Source organism: Myodes glareolus, chromosome 2 (genome assembly GCF_982192425.1).
Source record: "Myodes glareolus chromosome 2, mMyoGla1.1, whole genome shotgun sequence".
Taxonomy (NCBI): domain Eukaryota; kingdom Metazoa; phylum Chordata; class Mammalia; order Rodentia; family Cricetidae; genus Myodes; species Myodes glareolus.
Genome location: NC_142027.1, coordinates 52,448,414 through 52,475,101, shown reverse-complemented (window position 1 = coordinate 52,475,101; position 26,688 = coordinate 52,448,414). Strand labels below are relative to the sequence as shown.

The following is a 26,688-nucleotide window of genomic DNA, read 5'->3' as shown; positions in this document are numbered from 1 at the left end:
CAAATGTAACATATTTTGGAAAATAATATTCTGCAACAATACACTATGTCACAGCAATGAGAAATGTAATTTATACAAATTTTAAAAGTCTTCTACAATTTTCTCTTATACTCTTTTTTCATATTAAGGCCTTCCCAGAATACTAATGTTTACATTACTTACCCACTCTTAATCACATACTATGCTGTGTTCTACTGTTTAGAAGGAACTATTACATAACAAGGTTGATGGGAAGATGTTCGACAGAGCTGTGTCACATAGCTTAGGAGGAACTATTACCTTAAAATGGTTACAGGAAGATGTTAACTAGAGCCTAGAGGTGGAAACCAGGGGGTATTTATGACTAAAGATGATGTACTTCGCTTTGCAAGTTGAGTAACACTACAATACCTACAGCAGTTGACAATATTAACAATACTGTGTTGCATACTTTTCAACTTTGCTACAAAATTATGTCCTTGCTACATTGAGTTGCCAGCTTGATATAGCCTAAGTCGTCTGGGGAGGGCACAGTTGAGGAACTGACTAGATCACTTTGGCCTATGGGCTTGTCTGTGTGGTACTATCTTGATTGTTAATTGATGTAAGAGGGTCCACCCTACTGGGGAGCAGCACCATTCCCTGGGAAGATGGGTCTAGCATGGATAAGAAAGCTCACTAAATGGTCCTCAGTTTGGTGTTTAGAAAAGACTCCCATAAGCCTGGTATTTAAACAGTTGGTCCCCAGTTAGTGGCATTGTTTGGAGGAATGCAATGGAATATTTTTGAAATGTAGCCCTGATGGAGATGACCCGGGAGCAGGCTTTGAGATTTCTTAGGCTTCTTGCTTGCTGACCAGGTAGCTCTCCTTTGTTCTTGTGGTTGTCCATGTGACCTCTCAAGCCTCCTGCTTCCAAGCCTCCTGGTCACTTAGGGACTCCCTCCTGACCCCAGCAATACATCAAATAAACCTTTCCCTTGTGCGCAGCTCTTGGTCACGGTGTTTTCTCACACCAACAGAAATCACCATGGTCCCTGTTCCTGTTACTAGGCAGAAGAATTGTAAAGCTTCATCAAGGACAAATGTAAATTCAAGGTAACCCGTGACTCAGTTGGACTACCTTTTCTCTTCCCTCTCCAACCCTCTCCCACAGCAGGGCAATCTGATAAAAAGAAGGAACAGTGCCTTCAGGTGCACTTTTGCGGAAGTGAGTTCTGAGCCCTAGTCACCTCTAAAGCTCTGGTGTCACACCTGGTAACTAACACACACACACACACACACACACACACACACACACACACACACACAGGCCTTTAATACACCAAAGTGTAAAATAAAGCTGTCTTCTTCTCCAGAGTATCTGTATGAATTTCCTCACCCCTCCAGGCCATTGCTAGCCTCTCCCAAGTTTTCTCTTTTGCTGTCGAGGACCACCTTCCAGCTGTACGATGGACTGTAATCTGGCGCCCTCTACTGCAGCAGAGAGGAAGGATGAGCAGACGCACGGACACAAAACATTCATTCGCGTAGGAGAAAAGATAAATACATCTAAAACGAGCAAATAAACAAAATCTATAGAATGATTCTTTTACATTTGCTCACTTATTCTAGCAGAAGCGAGGGCAAGACCTGGGTCCGTGGCAGGGGTGGGGACAAGGGGTGGGAGGGAGGGCGTGTCCACGTCTGCGTAGAGGCTGAGGCGCAGCAGGGGGCTTCAAGTCGGATTGCTGAATACCACTGCTGATAGGTGTTGCTACGATACCCTCCACAGTGGAGGAGCTAGGACCCCCAAGAAGCTGGTGTCTAGCTGCGGCCCAGAGCAACGATGGACAGTCCGGTGAGTGGAGTTTGGGATCAAAGGAGGGCGGAATGAGCTTTTCAAAGCCTGTGGCTCCTGGGAGCCCGCCGAGTCAGCCAGCAAGGGAGGCACGGGAATCTGTTCCTTGGAGAAAGGATCTTCAGGACTTGGGACTGCCTAAGTGAACGTGGGCCAGGAGAAATCCCAGGATCGCGGGTCCCACGGGGTGGGCGGCTTTGCTCCTGGCTGCAGATTCCACTGCGAGGAAAACATGGCTAGTGCTCTGTGGTTCCCAGAAGGGGAAGGGTAGTGCTGGGTAACCCCTGTGTTGGTCCTCAATCTGCCTCAGAGTACAGCCCAGTGATATTGCTGCTTGGTGCATTCTTGGCCCTTGCCAGGGAAGCCATGAAACATCATCCAATAGTGCTGCAGCAACCTTCAGAAAGGATTGTCTGCTCCGTGGTCGTGTTAAAAGCCAGGATATTTAGAGGGGACCGACATTTTGAGTCTTCAGTACTGTTTACAACATAGAAATTTTTAAAAGGATGGGTGGTCATACGCCCTATTCTTTATACACACGAAACTGGTGGAATTGGGTGAAAATCTAAATGCAATTAAAACCCAAGGGACTGTTTTCATAGAACTGACAAGACCACAGGCCAGATTTTGCTTTACCTTTCTTAACAAAGGAGAATGGTGATGTGTGAGCTGGTGTCTCCTGCCCAGCAGATGCTCTTTGAACAAGGAATTGCTTTTCTGTTTTACAAATAAACGGGCGGGTGTGGGGGAGGCTCATTTCTTCCAAGTCCTTGTGGCTGCAATGAAGATAAAAATTAAGACGTAGAAAGAATGGGGAAATGAGATCTGTATACCTAGTAGGTGCGTAGCTGTCAGATAAGACCCAGGCTGTAATGAACATCTACCTTCTTGGTGAAATTACTGGAGGATTTCTTTGTCTATATGATTGGGTTCTCTAGTCAATTCTTGATTGGTTCATTTTTTAGTATCTGATAAATTCTGGACACTGTGCTGGTGTTTTAACCATGGAATTGTTACCTTACCCCTGTGATATGACTGCAGTTTTTGCAGCAGACAGGATCCTAGGATTTTTATCATCAGAATGCTATTTTAGATTTTTGAACATTTGCATATGCACAATGAGATCTCTTGGGAGTGGGGCCCAAGACTAAGCAGGAAATTCATTCCAGTTTCATGTAGATCTTCTGTGCAGACCCTCAGATAATGGCATGGTTATGCAGTTCCTTTCGGTGACTATGGCCATCACATGATGGCAGGTGTGGAATTTTCTATGGTAATATCCTGTCAGTACTCAGAAGCTTCAGATATTGAAGCATTAGGATTTTCAGGTTGTCACCTGTGCTTCATTTAACCCTGAGAGTGTACTGTCATCTTCTCCAGGCTCCAGGGGGGGTTAAATAATGTATCTTACCTAATGCATTTGGGATCCACTTTGGGCCTGGGTCTGCCCTGGTTAACAATTCCCTCCCCTTCCTGGTAAACAGGCTGCCATTATTCTGCACGAACCAGAAGAGAATATAAAGAAATACTGCGTGAATTTTTAACAGTGAAGCCTCACGCTTGGCTGCTTGCTCCCCAGTCTCTGTGGTTTTGTTTTTCACCATCCCCAGGCCCCATTTCCCACTCCTCAGTCTTATATGTGCATCTGTTTTTTCTCTCGCCCTAAAACACAGTTTATTTTCATTACGGAAGCCAGATAATAATTTTATCTTATAATAATTAAATAAGATAATAATTTTCTTATTACAGCTTTTGCTAGGGCTTTGGTTTCATTGTGAGAGAAAGACATAATATGTAAATGAAAAAAGAGAAAAAGCAATACTGTGGAGCTAGCACACCATAGTCTGTCCCTGGGATTTCCTTAAGATAAAGTAAAATGTATTGATCCCTTGGCTGCAGACCCAGAGGATACATTTTCTGGATTTTTCTAGCTTTCCAATAAAATAAGAAATGATAGAAAAGAATAAGAAAGGAAAGGAAAAAATTGGAAGTCCCTAGGGCACTTCAGAGTTGAAGTTCCTTTGAAGGTGGTGCCTATGAGCATAAAAGGGGGGAGGCAGAGCAAGTACTGTGGAGGCTGCATTCTTTTAAGAAGCTTGCTACTTTTAACTTCCTAAAGGGTAGTGACTTTGTTTGTGAACCTTAGAACAACGAAGTCAAGAGATGTCACAGGTAGGCATGGCATATTCATGATACACTAGAATATCCCCAAACAAATTGTCCATGCAAATGAGAATTTGCAAATATTAATTATCACTCAGATGATGGGATTTTTAACTTCCTGCAGCCTTAAGAATGTTAGGAAACCCAACTTTACTGTATAGATGGATATTGGTGCATACACCTTTATGGCTCTTTGTGGGTTCCAGGCAGAAAGTCTAAGAGACTAGGGCTCCCTGGGTGAAGACAGTAAAGCACTCAGGTATGTGGTGGCATTGGAGATGACCACAGGGGTGAGACCTCATCTCTTTCAGGCCATTCATCCTGAAAGAGCTCCAGGAAGAGCAGGACAAGGTCTGTGATAGAGGTTCAGGATCTATGGCACTTTCAGTGGGTGCAGGCAGAGCCAAGTCTTCTCCCTGACTGTAATGCCAGTTTTCTTTCTCTCTTCCTCCTCCTATCCCTCACCCATGCCCCCCGCAACTACCTACAGGGTACAGTTGGTCTCACGAAAGCCAGACATACTTTGTTCGTTTTCCACAGACCCTGTCAAGGACAACTAGGCTGTTTTGCTGCCTAAACTCCAAGGAAGACAGTGTTGATCTTTACCAGTTAATTTTTCATAATGAGATTAATGTTTATGGCAATGAGATGTGTGTGTTACTTCTCCCAGTAACACTTTCTCCATTAACCCACTAAGTTTTAGGTCATAGCTCTTTTGTAAGAAGGCATCCATGAACCAAAACAATTCCATACAATGGAAAGGAAGAGGACATTAAAATTGGGGTGCTCCCACTGGGCAGGGAAAGGAGTAGAAACCCTTGTAGCAGACTGAAATTATTTCCAGACCTTCAAACACCTGTTTCCTAGGTCTGGGTGTGGCAGCATATATCAGTAATTCCAGCACTCAGAAGGCTGAGACAGGAGGATTAGCAGTTGAAGGTTATCCTTGGCTACACAGCAAATTCAAGACAAGCCTAAGCTACGTGGTATTCTATCTCAACCTCCCCCCCCCAAGAGTCATTTTTTTAAAATACACCACTCTACTATCTAACCCTAAGTCCACAGGAAAGCAGGTATCATAAGTCAAAGATGTTTTAGGGCAACGAGAATGCCCCACTGTGGAGGGGTGGCAAAAGCAGGACTTAGTTCAGGCACACCTTGAGAATGAAGCGAGTCACATAAATCATGCTTTCACAGTCACCCTGACCCGAAACCAAGAATATTTAAGTGGTTATGGTTCAACGGTTAGAAATACGCTTCAATTTACCATGGTAGCAGAGACTGTGGCTAAGCAAGAGCTAATAGCATACATATTCAGAACGGGATGTGCACTCTGGGTTTGTTATAGCAATGCATATAATATGGTCAAAATATCATATTCAAAAGAATAATATGGTCAAAATATCCTGTTTAAGCAACTGGATTTGGTGAATGTTGGCATTCTTGAGGGTCAAGGGGGACAAAACAGAGTCAAATGACAGACTGACCCTATATACAGAATATATGCCCCAACTCCAGGAACCCAATGTTTTCTGGGAGTAGTATTTTCAAAATTGTTCAGTAACACTGCAGTATTAGATTTTTCCATTTACGAAGAAGAAGGAAGAGATTGACAGTTTTGGGGAGGGTGAAGGGAATTGCTAGACAGGCAATGAAAATATGTGGACAAATTTATTCTAGGGAGATGATAGATAGATAGATAGATAGATAGATAGATAGATAGATAGATAGATAGATAGATAGATAGATACCTACCTACCTATATATTTTTTCAATTGGGAATATTTTAGGTAGAAGGAAGATGCAAAGGAACTCCAGTACAAGAAGCTTGGCTATTTAAAGGGACTGAAAGGTAGGCATGGCAGAGTTTGCTATGCAAGGAGGAGACACAGCAATATGAGGTCTGAGAGCATACATGTAGGCGCTGAGCTCCCAGTATTAGCAATTGTATGGGCACCATGAGACATCAGGTAGGAACTTATAGCCAGTTTCATAATGGCTGTCTGATTGTTTGACTCTGGAAACATCATTAAACATGATCATCTTGTCCAGACAAATCAGCAAGAGCTCGATAATCCTCACAACCATGGTTTTGAGACAGATGGTACAAAATAATTTTATGTTTGAGCCTAATTTTTAAAAAGAACAATGCTTTGAGTACAGGGCAGGCTGTGTGGTGGCCTTTATGGTTGTGAACTGTGTAGCCCATGCCTGGGCTTGGGTCTTGTCTCTACCACTTCCTAGCTATGCTACCTGAGAAAAGCCACTTAATATCTCCTTCACATTATTCATTGTGTAAGCTTGGTCTCAACAGTATCTTCTTTATAGGTTCTTGAAGTGTTGGGTGAAGTCGTTGATCTGAAGTGTTAAGAACGGTGCCAAGTACATAATGTGTTCAATAAATGTTAGTTTTAGGATCATTAGTAGTTTAGTCACCTAATGCAAGCTAAAAGCTGAAATAAATATTTCGATACATTTTTTCCTTCCATGTGTCTGTTGTCGTTTATTCTTGTCCCCTGGTCTTTCAAACCTGACAGTCATCTATCTACTACCATAGAGGAAGAATGTTATCACAAAAGGGTAGAGAAGTTTCAGAAAACGAAGTTTTGCAATGACAATGGCCTGAGACATTCAAGCTTTAAAACCACACAGGCTGACACAGGAGGAGAAAGTTCATCCCACAAAGACTTGCGGAATTCCAGGGTGGAGAAAGAACCAGCTTTTCTGACCCCAGGGAGATAAGTGTTTTTCAGTCTGGGAGAAGGGAAGGGCTGACTAGTGTCTATGGCCGGACACCAGCCTGAATGCATAAAGGAGCATTATATCTAATAGCAGCAGTTGGAAATAAAAAAAAAATAGAACTTTGCACAGGGGTCTTGGGGTCTAGAAGAAGGAAGGGCGCGGTATAGCAAAATGTCACAGGCACACAGGCACTTAGAGAGGGCATTCATGAATTTCTTTGTTCAGCGTAAAGAGAACCTGGGATAGTCCACAAGAGCACAAGAGAACTGCTGTTTGCCTTTGAAGTGGGAATTGTTCAAATAATGGCTGGTGGTTGAGGGAAGCACAAGGGAGAGAGATGGCTGTATGGGAAGCCTGGTAGTCCCATGCTGTAGCGTGGTGTGCTGTAGGCTCCCATAAGTTCCGGTAACGCAAATGCAATGCCGGAGATGGGGACCTGTAGAGAGCGCTGGGGTGGTTGGAGGCTGAATGGTCAGAGAAGACACAACATTGGTTGAAATCAAGTTTCTACCTCCAGTTGGAATGGTAACGGGAAATAAAAATGAAATTCAGTTCATGAAAATGATAGATAAAATTGGCATGTCTTTTGATATAAAAATTATAGAATTGTGGTCATGAAAATGGCTCAGTGTGTTGAGGCACTTGCTACACAGGACAGGTGACCAGCTTGTACAGCAAGTGCCTCAGCACACTGAAACACCCTGAGACTCACATAAAGATAAAAGGAGAGCCAAATCCGTGTAGTTGTCCTCTGACATCCACACATTTGGGATAACATGCAACCCCCCATTCCACACCATGGACACACACACACTCATAGTGAATTAATTAACAACATAGAAATGTTGGAACGGATCCATCTGCTTGTGTCCTTTATAATAAGCATACTTTGGATCCAATGAAACAATTCTAAGGCAACCAAAAAGCTGATCTGAACACTCTGTCTCTAGCAAGGCAATGCCCAGAATAACATTCGCTTAAATCGTGCTGGGGTATCTTTCAGGGCAGAGGATTCCTGGGCAAATAAAGAATGAAGCAATAAAAAAGCATTGGTACTGGCTTCCAAGTATTTGTAACCTTGGCTGCATTTTCAGGAGTCTGCCTCAATAAAGCCCAAAGAAGTCACAGGTTTCTGAAAAGTGTTCTCCTTGTGTGTTTTGTCCTTAATATTAGCAGTGGCTGATTATTTGGGAAGGGTAACCTGTCTGACATCTGTCAACTTAAGGCAGCTTGACCCAAAGAAGCTATGTATTCAAGACTTTGCTCTGGACAATGGTAGCTTTAAAGCAAGGTTCATACTGCCAGGGCCAGGAAAGAGCCACACTGTAGCATTTCCCTCCCCACATCCTGAGTCCTCTGTTATTTAGTCCTTTTATAGCCTTGGGTTTCTGTGAGTAAACACTTGGACTCCAGCATTTCCTAAGTAGGTGCTTCAAGGACGTTTCCCTGGCTCCATCCAAACGGAATTCTGTTTCTATCATTTGCTTTCTGTCTTCAGGTATTCAGGAGACCTTTCTGTCATCTCTCCACCTACAGCCTGATTTGGGGCATGGCAGCGGTAGCGCTGGGCACAGCTCAAGGTAAAGATGCTCAGTTCTTCACCCAGAGACCTTCTGGAGTGGAGGCTGGCCACTCCTGTGTGTGCTAGGCTAGCCCACTCATCTGCATGAATTACTAGAGCATGCCGTCCATCCATCTCGGGGTAGTGAGAGTGCTTCTGCCCACTTTCTACGCTTTTGTTTTCAAAGTAGCGGGACAGTTTGGCATTCTGAGGCTATGCCTGCCTGTAGATGAACTAAATTTAAGAAAAACATCCTCTCCCAAATGAAATATGACGTCAGTGTTCCACCCACAGAACTGGGTGGAGAGAGAACGTTGAAAAACAATTGCCTGAACTTGACTTTATGGACCTGGGAATATTTGGAGTGAAGGAATAGATAGGCATCTTCTTCCTGGAAGGCAAGCCTTAAAATTGAGTTTATCCAGTTTTTACAGAAAGGATATTTTAGAAAAACACTGACTCTCAGAGGTGTTTAAGCTTACCTTATCTCCTGTTCAAAAACCATGCTTGGACCACCTTCTCCCACTTTCCTAATTTTTCTTGTTGTTTAAGGGAGGTCACCACTCAGTTCATGCTGGTTTTGTTGTTGTTTCTAATCACTTTTGGTGTGATGTCATTCATCATTAGTCTCTGGAGAAGGCACTGCCTGTGTAGCACTGGCAGGCTCTACACCCACCCACAACCCCAATACACTATGTCCATTACAGGATTTACTGACCCAGTAGCAGAATCGAAAAGGATTCCACACTAGCACCAAATAACTGCCAAGTTTTCCACTAAGGAAGATCCTCTAGAGTCAAACATAGGCTTACCCATATGTTCAACTCTAGTTTCGATTCACTTTCCATCCTGCATTGTAAAAGTAACACTTTTTTCCCCCAAATATATTCTGTAAAATCTCCAAAAGTTTTCAGGCAACCTCAATCTCAGCAATGGGTTCTGCATACCAGAACTTCCTCGTCTTTAAGGAGTTCCCATCATTACATTACCAGCTACGCAATACTTAGTGGTTGAAGGGATACCCGGTGCTGTTCCCTCATTTGTTTTCTGTTTTCTAGGGAATGTTTGTACAGGTTCTATTTCCTGGCCATACTTGTTAGTATTTCTTCTGTTTGATTATCCGCAGAGAACAAATTTTAGTGTTTTGTGCAAGTCTATACATTGTCTACCATTTTATTATTTAATTCCCTTCTGTTGTTTGATGTAGGAAGGAGGAGGATTGGAAGTAGGCATCTGTTCATGTTCAGTCTCTTTGGTTCCCAGTAAATGTAGTTAGTATTAAACCTTCCATTAGGTAAATATTTTATCAAGTTTTACAGACACTAAGTGCATTATGTTCTGGTTACCATTTGATTATGATAATTTGTGAGTCTAGTTGAGAAGGATTGGGGAAATTTCTGGTTTATTGTAGTGTTAATAGCGTTCAGAAAGAGTAAATTTTTAAGGCCAATTTCAAATTTGATTTGGGGAAATATTTTATGTGTGCTTTGAAAAGATCATACATTTTCTCACTTAGTAGTGTACATATCTGAGTAATATATTTCCATAAATATAAAAATATATGATGATATATAGATCTAGTATATTCAAATTAAATATAAACCCACATATAAACATGTTTATATTTTCTATATTATTCTTGAATTTTTGCCTTAATGATTTAAAATTGTGGGTTTGAGGATTCTGAGAGATATATAGGAATCTCTAATATTATGACTGGATTTATAAGTTGCTATTGTAATTGCTTTATATATCTCAGAGTTAGGTTTTCAGGCACATGAGATTTTATTCATAATATGTTGTCTGATGTTGGATTGCTCCCTTCATCATTTTATAATTTTTTCATTTTACATATGAAAAGTCCTACTGGGTAAATGTTAGAATGCAGAAGTCTAGTTTTTTGAGTTTTACTTTACTTCTTTGCTTATAAATATCCCTATGTGTGACATTCTGGGGGAGTGCCATAGCCTGGCCTTCTGGTCTGCTAACTCTTCACTCAGTGGTAGCTATCTGCTAAGTTGATCAGTATTAAGATTTTTTAATTTCTTGTTCTGTAGATCTGATGCAGGATGTCCTTCTGTAAATATGTTGCTTTTATTGGTTAATTAATAAAATTACTTTGGCCTGTGGCAGGGTAGAATATGAAGGCTGGAAGGGATATAGAGAGAGTAGGCATAGTCAAAGAGATGCCATGTAGCTGCTGAAGGAGACATATGCCAGATCCTTATCAGTAAGCCACAGTCTTGTGCCAATACACAGATTAATAGAAATGGGTTAATTTAAGATATAAGAGTTAGGTAATAATAAGCCTGAGCTAATAGACCAAGCAGTATTGCAATTGATATAGTTTCTGTGTAAATATTTGAGTCTGGGTGGCCTAGAAACATAAAAACAGTCTCTGGTTACAGGTGGGCATCATTTGTTGACAGTTTTCTGTCCTGCCTGGTCCACCAGCTATCCAGTCCCATAGAAACACACAGAGGCCTACTTTAATTATAAACTGGTTGACCTTAATAGCCTCAGTCTTCTTATGAACTAGCTCTTACATCTTAAATTAACCCATAATTCTTGTCTGTGTTAGCCACATGGCTTGGTACCTCTTATCTGTGAGGCATTCTCATCTTGCTTTCTCTGTATCTAGGTGACAACTACAGACTGAGCCCTTTCTCTTCCCAGAATTCTCCTGTTCTGGTCATCCTGCCTATACGTCCTGCCTGGCTACTGGCCAATTATCATTTTATTAATCCATTACAACTGACAAATCTTTACAGGGTACAAGACCATTGTCCCACATAGATCTTTAATTTACAATGTTGATTTTTTTAACTCACCCATATTCATGTCAAAATGCTAATGGATTTAATGCCTGAATCCATTTGTTGTGAGTTCTTGGGCATAGCATTTATTACTCCTCTTTTATTATATTCCCTTTCTCAAATGTTCAGTAATTTGCTATTGGTTATTTACTATGTGGATACTAATACATTGTTATTTGTTGTGTATAAAAGGCCAGCATTGTAGAGAAGAAATAATTACTATAACATCCAATGAAAATAGAGAATATGAAGATTATCAGTTGGTGTCAAAACCTCTTAATCCTGTTGGGTACATCAAGCCTCCCAGTGCATCATCCTGTACATCACTCTTTTTGTGGGTTTATGCTCAGTCTTGCTTTCCAGAGCATGTGTCATCTGTGGTTTGTCTGTGATGCTTTCCTCCTCTGTGGCGCTTCCTCTGCAGTGTGTGTGTGTGTGTGTGTGTGTGTGTGTGTGTGTGTGTGTGTGTGTATGCACATGAATTCACCTAATGATCTTATTTCACCTGGCATTTTTCTGCTCAGTGATTCTACTTATTTTCAAACTCACAGGGATTCTTCATGGTTTCTGGTTACTAAGCATTTTTCTTGTTATTATATTCTGCCTCTGCTTTTAAAATCAAACAAACACATTTTTCCACTAACATATAGGCATGTACATAAATTTTGTTTTTGTCTTTGCCTTTTTCATTTATTTCTATAGTTGAGTTTCATCCTACAATCTATTTTATTTGTTACCAGAAGTCCATGTGTGTGAATGTATGTGTGTAAGTATATATGTAATGAGGTTCTAAAAATAGAAATTTTTTTTGTTTGTTTGTAGTGGAAGTGGTGACGCAGGACGTGAGAAAGCTGCTGCACACACCTGCATCCTTAAGATGTTCTCTGAAGCTATCCCAGGAACCCTTGATTGTGACATGGCAGAAAAAGAAAGCTGTAAGCCCAGAAAACATGGTCACTTACAGCAAAGCCCATGGAGTTGTAGTCCAGCCTGCATATAGAGACAGGGTAAACATCACTGAGCTGGGACTCTGGAATACAAGCATCACCTTCTGGAACACAACCCTGGAAGATGAGGGCTGCTACATGTGTCTCTTCAATACTTTTGTTTCTGGGAAGATCTCAGGGACAGCCTGCCTCACCCTCTATGGTGAGAATCTTTGAGAATACATTCTTTCCTTTTCAAAAATATTATTTCCAATAGCAATGGGAATGTGGTTGTAGTGCCTGGATTTTCTGTGTCGTAAGCATGGTCAGGTTCACTAGAAGGCACTTAGCCTTTCTTGCCTGTTGTGACTGCTACTGCAGGGTTTGGAGAGCTCTAGGCACTGCACTGAATTGTTTGGCAAGAACTGTCTTCTCTCTGGGGTCTTCATGTCACAAAAATTTATAACGATGAGGGCAACAAGTTCTCCACAATAGTGGTTTGATTTCTGACTTGATGTTTGGACAGCAAATATGCAATATGTTATCGCCACAGCCCTTGAATTTCTGGACCTTATGACTGGCAGATCAGACTAACCTATAGCCAATATGTTGTCTTTCTTATTTTATTTCAAGGGATCTGTTTCAAGATTACCAAGGGCACAGCCAGCATAGGCTTTTCATAATGAACTGGCGCCACTGGTAATACCAAAGGGTACAAAGTATTCTTTAAACATCCCCTAGGGTTTAGTATGGTTATATTATTTCCCTGTTGTTGACACAGGGCTGTGATGACGCATTAGGAAATGGTATTAAGGATAACTTTGTAACATTACACATGAGGTAGTGGTTTTAGGAGGGAGAAGAAAATCTGGCAGAGTCATTATACATATTGAAGCAAGGCTTTAAGAATGTCAAGAGACATGGCCATGTAAAGGAGGGGGTCCACTAGGTAAGAGAATATGGGAGATGTGATGGATGCAGGATTCTTCTACTTACTTCATCTGTGACAGACTCTCTCAATAGTATACTAGGCTTTCTTCTTGATTTTCACATCTTTGTCTGTTTCTCTTATTCCCTTCCTTAATTCTCCCCCTACCCCCTTTCCTCCCTCCCTCATTCTTCTCTTCTTTGCTCTCCTTTCTGCGTCTCATATTTTCTTTTTTATGTACCTTTTCTTTCTTCTATAGTGGGTTTTTCCTCCTCATTTTTTTCTCTATCTCCCAAACTGGGAATCCTGTTCTCACTCACAATGAAGGACCCTTTCTACATCATATTCATAAAAATCACATTCATTTTTCCTTACTTTTATCTCTCCCAGCACTTACTGATGCTTGGAATTTGGCTCCCTTCTACAGTTCCACTTCCCTAGCTACTGGGATCTACCTATCTCCTGAACCTAGATGCACAAACAAGCTTCCATTTACCATTGGCTTCTAATTAACTTGTGAGCTTTCAGGCCAAATACAAAAGCATTTGTTTATAGAGGCTGGCAGAAATAAGGTTTACATTCCAGTAGGAATGAAGTTGTTAGCTTGGGAGGCCTATTGACAACAAGAACAGGCTGAAGCTAGTGGGAAAAGTAAATGATTTTCCCTGCTCTATAAGGTGATCCCTGGGGCCCTTCCATTAGTCACTCTCTGATTTTCCTAGTTAGGAACTTGAAGTTTCTAGCCTGCATTTTAGGTATGGCTTCCAACCAAGTCTTTCTTTTTATTCTTCCCTTCTCTGCCTCATTCAGCTTTTTGCAGAAAACATCGATTTCTCTAAACAACGCCTGGTACTAGTGATAGGTACAGAGTACACATGCAGAGGTGCTGATGAGGGGATGTTGTCAAATTCTTTCTGAGAAACGTTGAATAGAAGATACTGCTCACACAATAGAAACAGACGTACACTGTGCAGAGGAGAAAAGTATCATTTCCTGTCTTCAGCTCTCTCTCTAAGCAGTCAGCTTTACTAGAGACAAACTCAGGACATGGTCTTTCTCATGAAAGGTTTGGACTCTGCTGCTCTCCACTGGAAGAGCTGGGATTCATTCAGGAGAAGGGCTGTCATCTTATCTGTCTAGCTCCCACTGTCTTTCTGTAAGGCTCCTTCCATCACCACTGTGAGAAGACGCAGGATCCACGTGAGGGGCTTAACTGATGGCAGGCCATGTGTTTTTTCTTTTGTCCCAGTACAGCCCATAGTATTCCTTCACTACAACTATTTTGAAGACCACCTAAACATCACTTGCTCTGCGACTGCCCGCCCAGCCCCTGTCATTGCCTGGAAGGGCACTGGGACAGGAATTGAGAATAGTACCGAGAGTCACTACCATTCAAATGGGACCACGTCTGTCACCAGCATTCTCCGGGTCAAAGACCCCAAGAATCAGGTTGGGAAGGAAGTGATCTGCCAGGTTTTATACCAGGGCACTGTGGTTGACTACAAGCAGACTCTGGACAAAGGTAAGAGAAGGCGGACAAAGGAGACTGGTGCTTCCCTGTTTCTGCACCTGGAAGAGGGTCATAGTCTTCAGAGACTTTGCACTACTCACTAAAGGACATAGTTGAGAGAGAATGAGGCCAGTGTAGGAAGAGTTGAAGGAGCAAATAAAGCAAGTTTGTTTGTAGTCTCCCCATCCGAAGAGGTGGCATTCTAAGACCTCCAGTCATTGCACGAAGCTGCAGAAAGTATTGAAGTATATATTTTACACACATACACACACACCCACACACACACACATACACACACCTATAATTAGCTGACTCTCTAATTAGGCATGGTAAAAGATTAAACAACAAACACCAATTAAGAAAATACAGTTACAGGAATCTACTTTAGTAAACATTTGTAGTCAGAATCCCTTAAAAACAATCAAAACATCGAAAAAGAAGTTGATCTGAAAATCAAGACATCTACCCCATGACTAAGAGAAACAGCAAACACAGTGTGGATACACTGGGCAATCCACGTGCTTTGTGGGGTAGGATGAGATGATGTGGGATGTGGTCACACTACTCGGAATATGAGCTAAACTTTGTGAATTGTTTCTTTCTGGGAATATATATATACATATATATATGTACACATATATACACACATACATACATATACACACATATAACATACATATATAATCATGCACATTAATTATGTATATATGTGTGATTATATATAATTGTATATATATAATTTTGGATGACCCAACAGCTAACTGAAGTTTCAGAAAGTAAAATTGCCAACAAGGGAAGATGGGAAACAGCGTATTGATTTATACATGTATCGCTGATAACCATCAACGTGGAACTATTTTCTAGGCAATCACAAAACCGTGTGTTCAATACTCTGGTAAGACAGCCATGGTAGACCATGAAAGTACCTAAGGTGAAGGATACAGGTCCTCAGATCATTCTGGAGAGTTAGGAAGGTTTCCTGGAAAACCCCGTGTCTGTGATGAAATCTTTGGATAATCTTCACTGAGAAAGGCCCCATCTGAAGGGTCATCAGTCTTTCAAGAGAAATTGCTCACCTTTCATATAGTTTTCTATTCTCTCAGACGATTCTTTCCAAATTCTTCCTGGAACTCATGGATGCCAGGAGTGAGGATTGTGTGTAAGTGACTACAGATGGCTTGGCTTCAGAGTTGGGAGCTTAATAAGCATGGCTTTCTCTGTAGTTTTGAAGTTTTAGCTCTGGAATTGACACACGGTGATAAGCATCCTAAAATGATGGCTACTGTGCAGGGACATGTTTCAATCACTACAGCCTGCAGCCTGGAAGAGCTGCCCATGTCATCTTGTGCAGTGCCTCTGGGAAGTGGCTCATACAGCAGGATCTGGGCTCCCTAAAATCTCAAGGCTAGTTCAAATTTGGGTATTTAGCTACCTTTTGGGCAAAGGGCCTTGTGAACTGCATTTGGACATTCATGAAGAAAGTTTCAGGATCAGACAAGGCCAAGAGCAATGTCTTGAGAAACAAGAGCCTGAATGGGAAAATTAGCTCTTTTCCAAGAATTCTTGAGTTTGACTTACATGAACTGTTTGCTCTTGTTTGTACAGTATTGTTTATTCTCTGAACATTTACTGATGATGCCAAGAGCACTGTATGCAGCTCTAGAAACCAAGGAAATGAGCCAAACCCAAAGGCTTTGAGTTTGAAAAATCTGTTATAGAGAAGGTGCTCGATGCTTCCTTTCCCTTTGTGTTATCAACACCAAGGAGTCAGTGTTTTGCTCCATTGGGCTCTGCTGGAAAAAGATTTAGTAATGAGGATATAGATTGGAAGAAATGCAATAAAACATAAATGAATTGCTTCCAATGATTGGAATCATGGGATTCATAATTTCCCCCTTTATATCTCCTAATATATTTAAATATTTCTTTAATGAACCTGTCACCTTAGTGTGACCTATAGCAAAGAATATGAGTTTTGGAGGCAAAATGATTTGTCTAAGCCTTGGCTCTTACATTTTCTACCCTGGTATTAAGCTCAGTTAGTCTCCCAGGTTAGGGGTGGTATCGTTTTGAAGTCTGTAGATATTAATAACATTTAACCTCGGGAATGCTTTATGGATTATGTTAGGTGGAATTGGCAAAGAGCTTATTATATGTAACTGTGTGAAATATGCTGGCTATCACTAATATCTAAATGTTTCACAAATTCTATGAGGCTGTGACTACAGCCATAACTAGGTCTGTACTTCAGGATAATTTTAGGTGTGAGTTCAGTGTGATTGTACTTGTGGCTTTGTGGCTTTTTTCACTTTCTGCCTCAGTGGCCTCCTCTTCTGAGTCCCCTTTCCCGTTCTCCCCTCACTCCCTGCAGGATTTTGGTTTTCAGTTCCACTGTTGCTAAGCATCGTTTCTCTGGTGATTCTTCTGGTCTTGATCTCAATCTTATTATACTGGAAACGTCACCGAAATCAGGAGCGAGGTGAGTCGTCACAAGGGATGCAAAGGATGAAATAAGGTAAATATCATTCTTTCATAAAAACTTAAGGTTGTTTGAATATATAAATAAGGGGGAACAGCACTACGTGCTTATTGTTCATAAAATACATAAAGGTTGATGCTGTTTAAGAAAAACTGTAAACTTCTTTCTCACAAGTGAACATTTTTGCTTTTCATTTTCTAGGATAGTTTAAAGTTTATCCCCAAACTTAAGAGTTACAGTTCTTAGGAAGTCTGTAGGAAAACATTGATTGGATCTCAGTGGGATCTGGTGATGTCAAATAAAGAAATCTGGTACCCGTACAGGGATCTCCACCAGTTAAAAAGGACAAATTTTTCTCATTTTATAGCAACCACAGGCCATCAGACCAATTAAGAGACTGTGAAATAACCCAATATAATCACTCAATAAATAGCACTTCTTGGATGCCCCAAACACTATCAACACACAAGTGATTCACACATACAGTTGGTATTTTGTAGTATTCTGCCTGCCTTCCCAAGTTGGGAATTTCTCTTTCATAACATTTGCCATGGCATTATATATAAATAGCTATATATGTGATATCTATTTCTCAATAAATATTCATTTATTAAGTGAGTGACTATATGGAATTAGCATAAATAAATTTTCTTTTACATTCCAACCACAGTTTTCCCCCAACTTCTCCTCTTTTTCCCCTCACCTCACCACCAGACCACGCCCCCCATCCATTCCTCCCAGTGGGTAAGGGATTCCATGAGGAGTCCTCAAAGTCTGGCACATTAAGTTGGAGCAGGACCAAGTCCCTCCCCTCTGCATCAAGAATGAGCATGGCATCCCACCATAGGGAATGGGCTCCAACAAGCTAGCTCATACACCAGGGAAAGATCCTGGTCCTACTGCCAGGGGCCTCAGGTAGTTCAAGCTTCTCCACTGTCTCCTACATATGGAGAGCCTAGTTCAGTCCCATGGAAGCTCCACAGGTATTGTTTAGAGTGCTTGAGTTTCCACTATCTTGGTTCAGTTGTTTCCATAGATTTCTCCATCATGATCTTGACTCCCTTGCTCATATATTTCCTCCTCCTTCTCGTCAGTTGGATTTCTGGAGCTCAGCCTAATGCTTAGTTGTGGATCTCTGGATCTGGTTCCATCAGTTACTGGATAAAGGATCTATGGTGATAGCTGGGATAGTCACCAATCTGATTACAGAGAAAGCCATTCGGGCACCCTTTCCACTATTGCTAGGAGTCTTAGCTGGGGTCATCCTCGCAGATTCCTGGGAATTTCCCTATCTCCAGGTTTCTCCCTAACCCCATAGTGGCTTTATCAAGATCTTTCTTTCATTGCTCTCCCACTCTGACCCTCTCCCCACTTGAACATACCGTTCTCTCACATTCTCATCTCCAATTCTCTCCCCTTTACCACCACCTCCCTCACTCCTAGTTTACCTAAGAGATCTCATCTAATTCCCCTTCCCAGAGCAACCTATGTGTCCCTCTTAGGGTCTTCTTTGTTATCTAGCTTCTTTGGAGCTATGGATTGTGGTCTGGTTATCCTTAGCTTCACGTCTAATATTCACTTAGGAGTGAGTACATATCATTATTGTCTTTCTGGCTCTGGATTACCTCACTCAGGATGATTTTTTCCAGTTCCATCCATTTGTCAGCAAATTTCAGGATGTCGTTGGTTTTTTTTTTTTTTTTCTGAGTAATACTCCATTGTGCAAATGTACCACATTTTCTTTATCCATTCTTCAGTTTAAGGGCATCTAGGATATTTTCAGGTTCTGGCTATTACGAATAATGGTGCTATGAACATTGTTGAGCAAGTGTCCTTGTGGTATGATAGAGTATCCTTTGGGTATATGCCCTGGAGAGGTATTGCTGGTCTTGAGGTAGATTAATTCCAATTTTTTTGAGAAAACACCATAAAATTCTCCAAAGTGACTGTACAAGTTTGCACTCCCATCTGCAATGGAGGAGTGTTCCCCTTACTCCACATCCTCTGCAACATAAACTGTCCTCAGTATTTTTTATCTTAGTTATTCTGACATGTGTAAGATGGTATCTCAGATTTGATTTGATTTCCTTTTTCCTGATGATTAAGGATGTTGAGCAATTACTTAAATGTCCTTTCATCATTTGAGATTCTTCTACTGCAAATTCTCTGTTTAATTCTGTACCCCAATTTTAATTGGGTTATTTGGTGTTTTTTTTTTCTAGTTTCTTGAGTTTTATATATATATCAAACCTCTGGAGATCAAATCTCTGATGTGGGGTTGGTGAAGATCTTTTCCCATTCTGTAGGCTGTCATTTTGTCTTATTTACCATGTCCTTTGCCTTACAGAAGCTTTTAAGTTTCAGGAGGTTCCACTTATTGGTCGTTGCTCTCAGAGTCTGTGCTACTGGTGTCGTATTTAGCAAGTGATCTCCTGTGCTAACGCATTCAAGGCTACTTCCTACTTTCTCTTCTTTCAGGTTAAATGTAGCTGGATTTATGTTGAGGTCCTTGATCCATTTGACTTGAATTTTGTGTATGGCAATAGATGAGGATCTATTTGCAATCTTCTACAGGTTGACATTCAGTTATACCAGCATCATTTGTTGAAGATGCTTTCCTTTTTCCATTGTACCATTTTGTCTTTGTCAAAAATCAGGTGTTCATAGGTGTGTGAATTAGTATCAGGGTCTTCAATTCGATTCCATTGGTCCAAGTGTCTGTTTTTATGTCAGTACTGAACTGGTTTTTTTTTTTTATCACAATAGCTCTATAGTGGAGTTTGAAGTCAAGGATGATGATGCTTCTGGAAGTTCCTTCATTGTACAGGGTTTTTAGCTATTCTGAGTTTTTTTTTTGTTATTCCACATGAAGCTGAGTATTGTTCTTTCAAGGTCTATGAAGAATAGTTTTGGGATTTTGATGGGGATTGCATTGATCTTTAGATTGGTTGTGGTAAGATTGTCATTTTTATTATTTTGAGCTTACCTATCCAAAAGCATGCACGAGAGAGATTTTCATTTTCTGATACAGGTCTTTCACTTGTTTTGTTAGAGTAGCCCCAAGATATTTTGTATTTGTGACTATTGTGAAGGATGATATTTCTCTGATTTCTTTCTCATCCCATTTATTATTTGTATATAGGAGAGCTACTGATATTTTGAGTTAATCTTGTATCCCAACACATTACTAAAGGTGTTTATCAGCTATAGGAGTTGCCGGGTAGAGTTTTGGGGGTCACTTATGTATACTATCATATCATCTGCAAATAATTTTCAAAGGTATTGTCCCAATCCTCTTCCTATTACTGTAACTCAGTACCCCATGAATGCCAGCCAAGTCTTAAACAATATAAGGCATCAGAAAATAAGATTGCCACTAAAACACGGGAAGTGAGAGAAGTGAGCTGTGTTTCGAGAAAGAATTACATTTCTTGGTTTTCTGAAAGCTATGTACAACCTATTAAGCACAAAGCTGTCATTTTTGTTTTGATTTGTTTTGTTTTAAATTGGGAATTTCCTAGGGTGAAGGGGTGACATGGGAGGTTTTTTTTCCATCTCAGATAACTGAACTTCAGGGTCAGGAAAAAAAAATGTTGTCTTTGAGTGATATTTTAGGATTGAATTTAAAATATCCCTCAAATTCTACCTTCTTTTCCTTTTTGTTTATGTTTTGAGGGTTACTTTTCATGCCCTCACAACTTTTTTGACCAATTTATCTTCCTTAACCTTTAAATGAACACCAGATCAATTTATATGACTTGACAAAATAAGCAATGAGCCTACAATGTCACTGACCCTTTTCTGAAAGTAGATGAAAGGATTTGTTCTGTCTGCAAGGTTATAGATCAGACAGTTTTACGGAATATAAGCATAAGCCATCGAGCGCGAACTCTCCCCACAATATCAAAGGCAGAAATCTCTTTGATTTTATTTATCCAAACATTTCAGTTTTTCAATTAGGAAATGGTAACCCAGAGAGCGAAACCAACCTCCTCACGAGTTATGGGCAGTTCTCATAAGCAGGGTGGAACTAGAATGCTTCTCTCCTGACCCTCTCCTGCTTGGGAAGGAGCTCCTGCTGTTCTTCATTATCAACTGTTCTCTGTTCCAAAGAAAAAAGTCTGAAGAATTCAAATTCATTTCTTGAAATTCATTTTGACCAAGAGTTATATTTGTTTAAGCCCAAGATAAATTTCACTAGGCAGGTATATTTGCAAAGTAATATTTCTTGGCTCATTAAACAAGTCTTAGATTTTCAGAGGAATACAATTTCTAAATACAAAAAAAGACAGTTATTCAAATTGGAAGAGATTGAGTTACATTACAAAGGTATAAATGACGTGACCAAGGAAAACAAATACTGTTTTTTTTTTCTGTTGTTTTTCTGTCAAATTATCAAAAACATTGTAACTTACACCATAAAAATTCATTGTCCAACACAGGAGTCAAGGTGTCTTCAGGGGTTCTAGAAGAAAATCTATTTCCTGTGTTAATCCATGTGTCTCAGACGGACCTCATCCATTGCTCTTATACCCCCTGACATCTACAGAGCTAGTGATGATCACTTAGGTCATTCTCAAGTTGAATGTCTCTCTGGCTCTCCTCCTTCCCTCTTACCCTCATAAAAACACACGTATTTCTGGGCCGGCAGTTAAATTGCATGGAAAACCTAATCATCCATGTGACAGATACCTTCCCACATTCCTGTATTAAGGATGGGAATGGTATAGAACACCCCTCTTATGGTACCACAAATGCAAAGACGGGCTGGAGTAAACAGAGACAGCTGGTATCTGGCTTCCAAGTACAAGCATCCAATACCTGTGATTCCTTAGCTTCAGCTTTATTCAGGCAATGTCAAAGGACATGAAAAACATGGTCAGACCCTCTGAACACATCACTTTGGCTTTCTCATTCAAGCTTCATTTACTTCCAACCAAACGAAACTTTGTTTTCAATGTTTTCAAAATTATAACTTCTGCTTTCTGTTATTTATTAATCATCACTAACTGTAACATTACCAACACGAGTTCTTTTCATTGGAACCTCAATTCTAACTACTTCCTGCTTCTCTCAACTCATATGATCCTCAAAGCAGCAAGTATTGCTTAGTCATAGGTAAGTCCACTTGGATTTTCTGTAAGAGAAGGTAAAATGATATTAGACAGGGCCAAACTGGTCTTTCCCATCATTGTAACTTAATAAGATGGAAGTTTCTGACTAGGTGTGACAGTACATGTTTGTAATATCAACTGCTGAGAAGTTAACACAACAAATCTCAATTTTAAGTTAGCCTGGTGTATATAATCAAAGACCATCTAAAGAGAAATATATGAAGATTTCTGAGTCTCTAATATTGAGAGAACAATATTATGAAGCCAGTATAGATTTCAAGAACCTGAGTATTTTCTTTATCAGTCCTTAAAATCCCTACCAATGAGACTAAATTGATATCAGTAGCTCATACACAATATAACTCTTAAAAGTTCTTAGAACTAATAAATACCATACTTGTGATACTTTAATGTACACACCATACCACACACACACACAAACACACACACACACACACACACACACACACACACACCTCTCAATATAGCATGTAGAAGTATGTCTTCTTGGTGAATCATTTTCTTCCACAACTTCAGTGTAGTCTTCTATCCCACAATAGAATATTATGGAAGCTTTACCAGATCAGAAAGCACCACAGAGCAGCCCATTTCTCTTTTTTATAAGCAAACCAGACAGAACTCACTGTAACCTGTCAATGCTCCCAGTCTAAGACTGTTGTTCCTGGTTTGCAAAACATACAACTTTCCCTCATATTTATACAACAAAGACAAAAGATTAACCTTGAATTTCATAAGTCCTTTGATGATTATTTTAAACTAAATATCACTTGGGTTTTCATCTTTGAAAAATGTGTGCACTAATGATTTCAACTTCATTATTTATATTACTTTTTAGACTGATAAAATTGTATAAACAATGTATAATACTGTGCTTTGAATGTATGTACAAATTGTGGAATGGGTCAATCAAGCTAAGGAATACAACTACTTTATTATACTTTAAACCTTTTTATAATGAGAACATTTACCAGCTAAAAAATAATAAGAATGTTGTGAAGAGTTTAAAAGAAATGCGTGCTATTAGAAAAATGCTAAAAGCCAGCACTAACTAGCTTAGGGGACAATTGGTAGAGTTGTTTTTGCCAAACTATTTAGTAAAAATGTTTTGGTCATGGTAAATTTCAAGCTACCAGCAATTTAATCAGTGTCCTACACCATTAAAGAACCATTCACATCTCTGTATCATTGTAAACTTCCAGCACATGCTGATTTCTGTGGATACTAAGTCTGTGGCCCTTTGTAGTTTTATCAATATGTATTTTCATCAGTTGCACCAATGATGAAAAGGAGGTAAGCTCGAGGAGGTGGATAGAGAAAAAGACATGGGGTTTCCAGCAAGCTGGGTTTGTGGAATCAGAATTCAAAAACTGATTTGAGCACAGGGATGGGAGTAATTGGAAGGGAGAACACATGGTATTGATTCCACCAGCAGGTTTAGGATAGTGTGGCAGAAGATAAGATGAGGAGGGAGAAAGGATAGAAGATATCTCTCTCTATATATAGATATAGATATATGACAAAAATCTATACATATTGAAAATATTGACAGCATAATTTGTTTCATTTTGAAGACATGGAATTATTTTGGTTAAGCTGAGTTGTTTTGGGGAAGGAAGAGAGACATGATGATAAGTAGGCTGGTTATTTGCTAATATTGTGTGTGTATATATATATATCCGTATATATACATATACATAGGTACACATATATGTATTTGTACACAAACACACACACACACACATATATACATATATATCATACAGAGAAACCATAAACGCAGTAATGGATAAGGATACGATGAAATAGTGAAAATGGATTTGTGAGGAAACCGTATATGGCATACAATAAATGGGGAAAACGAATGGGAAACAGGAGCCACTTATGTGAGATGAATAATCTGAGGACAGCCTCTCTGAGGTGGTCACACTAGGACCTGGAAACAGAGAATGAACCTGTTGTGGAAAAGCAAAAGATTTACACACTTGGAATCTCAAAGAGAGAAAAGCCTAAGGGCCTTAGAACAGTCCTACATGAAGCTTGGTCTGCGGGGGATTGCCCATTCAAAAACTACTTCTTACTAACCTGCAGAAGTGGTTGTTGAGACTAAATGCTATGATAATAATTTGACAGGGTAAGTTCATGTCTGCTAAGTACAATAATTAAAAAGTCAATTATCCAATATATGACTGGCCTTTTCTATATATTATATTATTTCACTTTTTAAAAAATACACAGTCACGTTAGGAGGGAAGGTCATGCTTTCATAAAACATTGATGGCTAATGCTGTTTTGCATTAAAATATTGGCATCTAAAGTGTGCAGAATTTTGAAAGACCCAGTAAAATAACCTAAGAGTACAGAGAGAGGGAAGGAGGTACCAAGGTTAAAAATTTCAAGCCTATTATCTCACTGTCTACATTCCTTGTGGGGGAGGCTGATATCCTCCCACTTTATGTGCTAGGAATTAATAACTGTTGAAAATATTTCTGTATACTTAATGACTCTTCCCAACCTGATTTTAAGCAAGTTACAGTCTGGGGAAAATGAAACTCAGCGGGTCTCATTGAGACACTCTCGGGTCATTTTGGCATTCTTAAACATGTGCCTTTCTTTGTAGTCTTGGGTGACTCTCTACTCCATTACTGGATTAGAAGTGTCTGCTTCCAGTCAGTGTGTGAGCCCAGCACTTGGGAGACCAAAGAGGTAGAGAGCTTGTTGCTAGATTAAGGCCATTCTGGGCTTCACAAGAGTCTGTGAGTTCCAAGATAGCCTAGATTACAGAGTGAAACTCTTATCTTAAACAACAACCAAAAAAAAAAAAAAAGGAAGAGAGGAAGAAAGAAGGAAAGAAAGAAAGAAAATCAAAAAGAGAGAAAGGGGGAAGAGAAAAAAAGGAAGAAAGAGAAGGAAAAGAAAATACTAACACTAAGAAATTTCTGTTTCTTAATCCTTTTTTTTTGTTAATTACTTCAAGTATGTTGAGAAACTACACATGTCCAGCATTGACACACTCCTCTTTCTTTTATCCAGAACTCTAGAGAATTATACAGAACCCTGAAAGTTTTTCCCTGGTCTACTTGAATCTGATGTGAAAGGAAAGCAGGAGGAGAAGATCATTCTTCATGGGACCTAAAACGAGCAAAAGACGCAGAAGCAAGCATGTGAGGGATTTGACTTTTGGCTGTCATCCTGGGTCCTCAGTGTTTGCATTCCAAGAGGAAGTGCCTCAGGTCTGTTGTAGGACTTGATTTCGTGGAGCACTGCAGTGTCATGCTGTTAGAAATGCACCAAGCTTAGAATCACAAGTGCCAAGCTGGCTCTCAGGCTGACTTGGGCTCCCACCAGAGGGGGGAAAAACCCTTGTAGTATATTTACCTCACAGAGCTTCCTCGTCCTCATACAACATAGAAAGGAGTGGGACCAGATAATTTGCCACGTAAGTCGGAAACCCGATGGAATTCTAGAAAGAAAGATGAAAAATAAGCAAAGGAATAAGTGAAGAGAAGAAATAACGCGGAAGGGTCCAAAGAACTTCTGAGACTGCCTTTTGCCTTTCTGTTCCTGTCCCACCTCTGCTTTTGTTCTTAGGTCCACAAGTGTGTTTCCCTGTTGTTTGAGTATCTAGTCTACTACCTGCTACGATTCTGCTAAGTGTTGGCCTTGCTAGACTCCGTGATCCCCCTGCTGTTCTCCACGTGCTTCTATGAGGGTAACTATGATGAAAATAGGACAGAATTTAGTGTGAAGTAGCATTGGCAACTGTAATGTGTCCGTTTAACTTATTTTTATAGCACGTAGGCAATATTGTTAGTCTTAGCCAGTAGTTCACATCTTTACGAAAGCATGCTTTCCCTGTCCATTTGGCCCACACTATCACCCTCTTTTAGGCCATTCCAAATCCCACCTAGTGTAATAATAATAGATTATGAAAACAGATGCGTAACAATTCCCTGTACAGCAGTCAGGTGTATATGCTCTCTCTCTCTCCCTTAGCTTCTTTTTCTGTGACTTGACTTTTCACAAAGAGAAGACAACTCTGGAAATACAATCCCTTCATTCTAAAGGCATCCTGAACCATCCATCCTCAACCCTTTGACAAGACTAGTGAAATTGTTTTCTGTATCATTTGCTTCGTCTGTCTCTTTCCAGTGACCTAGGAGTTCAAGTGTAAGTTGTTTTCATTGTTGAACTGAATATTTATATACTTGGTATGCTTTTCATGTGTTATTTAATTTCATATTATTTCTTATATTTGTATTAAAATACTGAGCAATTAAAAGTGTCAACTAAATGCATACTTGATGTGTGGCATTCCCTTGAGAAATATAAAAATAAAGAATAACACTTGGATTTTTCTCTCTGTATGTGAAATCCTCAGTGGACCCATCTGCCTACTCACAAGACTCTTACTGGGTGTCTCTGATATGGTTCAGTGAGAGCTACTGTAGCTGGGTGTCTTTTGACCCGATTCTACAGGTCATGGAGTTTCTTAGGTGTGCGCTCTTGGTTGTCTTTTTAAATAGCAGACTTCACACACTGACTAGCTTAGATGGTCTCTCGCACAGTAGGAGTCATTGCTCAGGCCTGCTGTGTCTCTGGTACCTCAGCTGA

At 40.1% G+C, this 26,688-nt stretch overlaps 1 protein-coding gene across 3 annotated transcripts; it reads left to right on the top strand.

The window, feature by feature from the left end:
• Positions 1-1,659: 1,659 nt before the first annotated feature.
• On the top strand, positions 1,660-26,427 carry LOC125392666 (OX-2 membrane glycoprotein). Of its 3 annotated transcripts, none has more exons than XM_087900385.1 (6): positions 1,660-1,817; positions 8,221-8,302; positions 11,922-12,248; positions 14,203-14,475; positions 16,835-16,942; positions 25,108-26,427. In XM_087900385.1, exons 1-6 carry the CDS (start codon positions 1,806-1,808, stop codon positions 25,113-25,115), a joined length of 810 nt encoding a protein of 269 aa, XP_087756511.1. In that variant the 5' UTR covers positions 1,660-1,805; the 3' UTR covers positions 25,116-26,427. The 3 variants fall into 3 exon arrangements, with proteins under 3 accessions (XP_087756511.1, XP_087756510.1, XP_087756515.1); XM_087900384.1 differs by having other exon boundaries at positions 1,661-1,817; positions 16,835-16,978; XM_087900389.1 differs by lacking the exon at positions 8,221-8,302 and having other exon boundaries at positions 1,661-1,817; positions 16,835-16,978.
• Positions 26,428-26,688: the final 261 nt, after the last annotated feature.

What these genes read in the sequence shown, in the direction of transcription:
- LOC125392666 (XM_087900384.1), top strand. An exon ending in AGCGCTGGGCACAGCTCAAG is followed by an intron (nt 8,303 to 11,921) that starts GTAAAGATGCTC and finishes GTTTGTTTGTAG; the next exon opens with TGGAAGTGGTGACGCAGGAC. An exon ending in CAAGCAGACTCTGGACAAAG is followed by an intron (nt 14,476 to 16,834) that starts GTAAGAGAAGGC and finishes CACTCCCTGCAG; the next exon opens with GATTTTGGTTTTCAGTTCCA.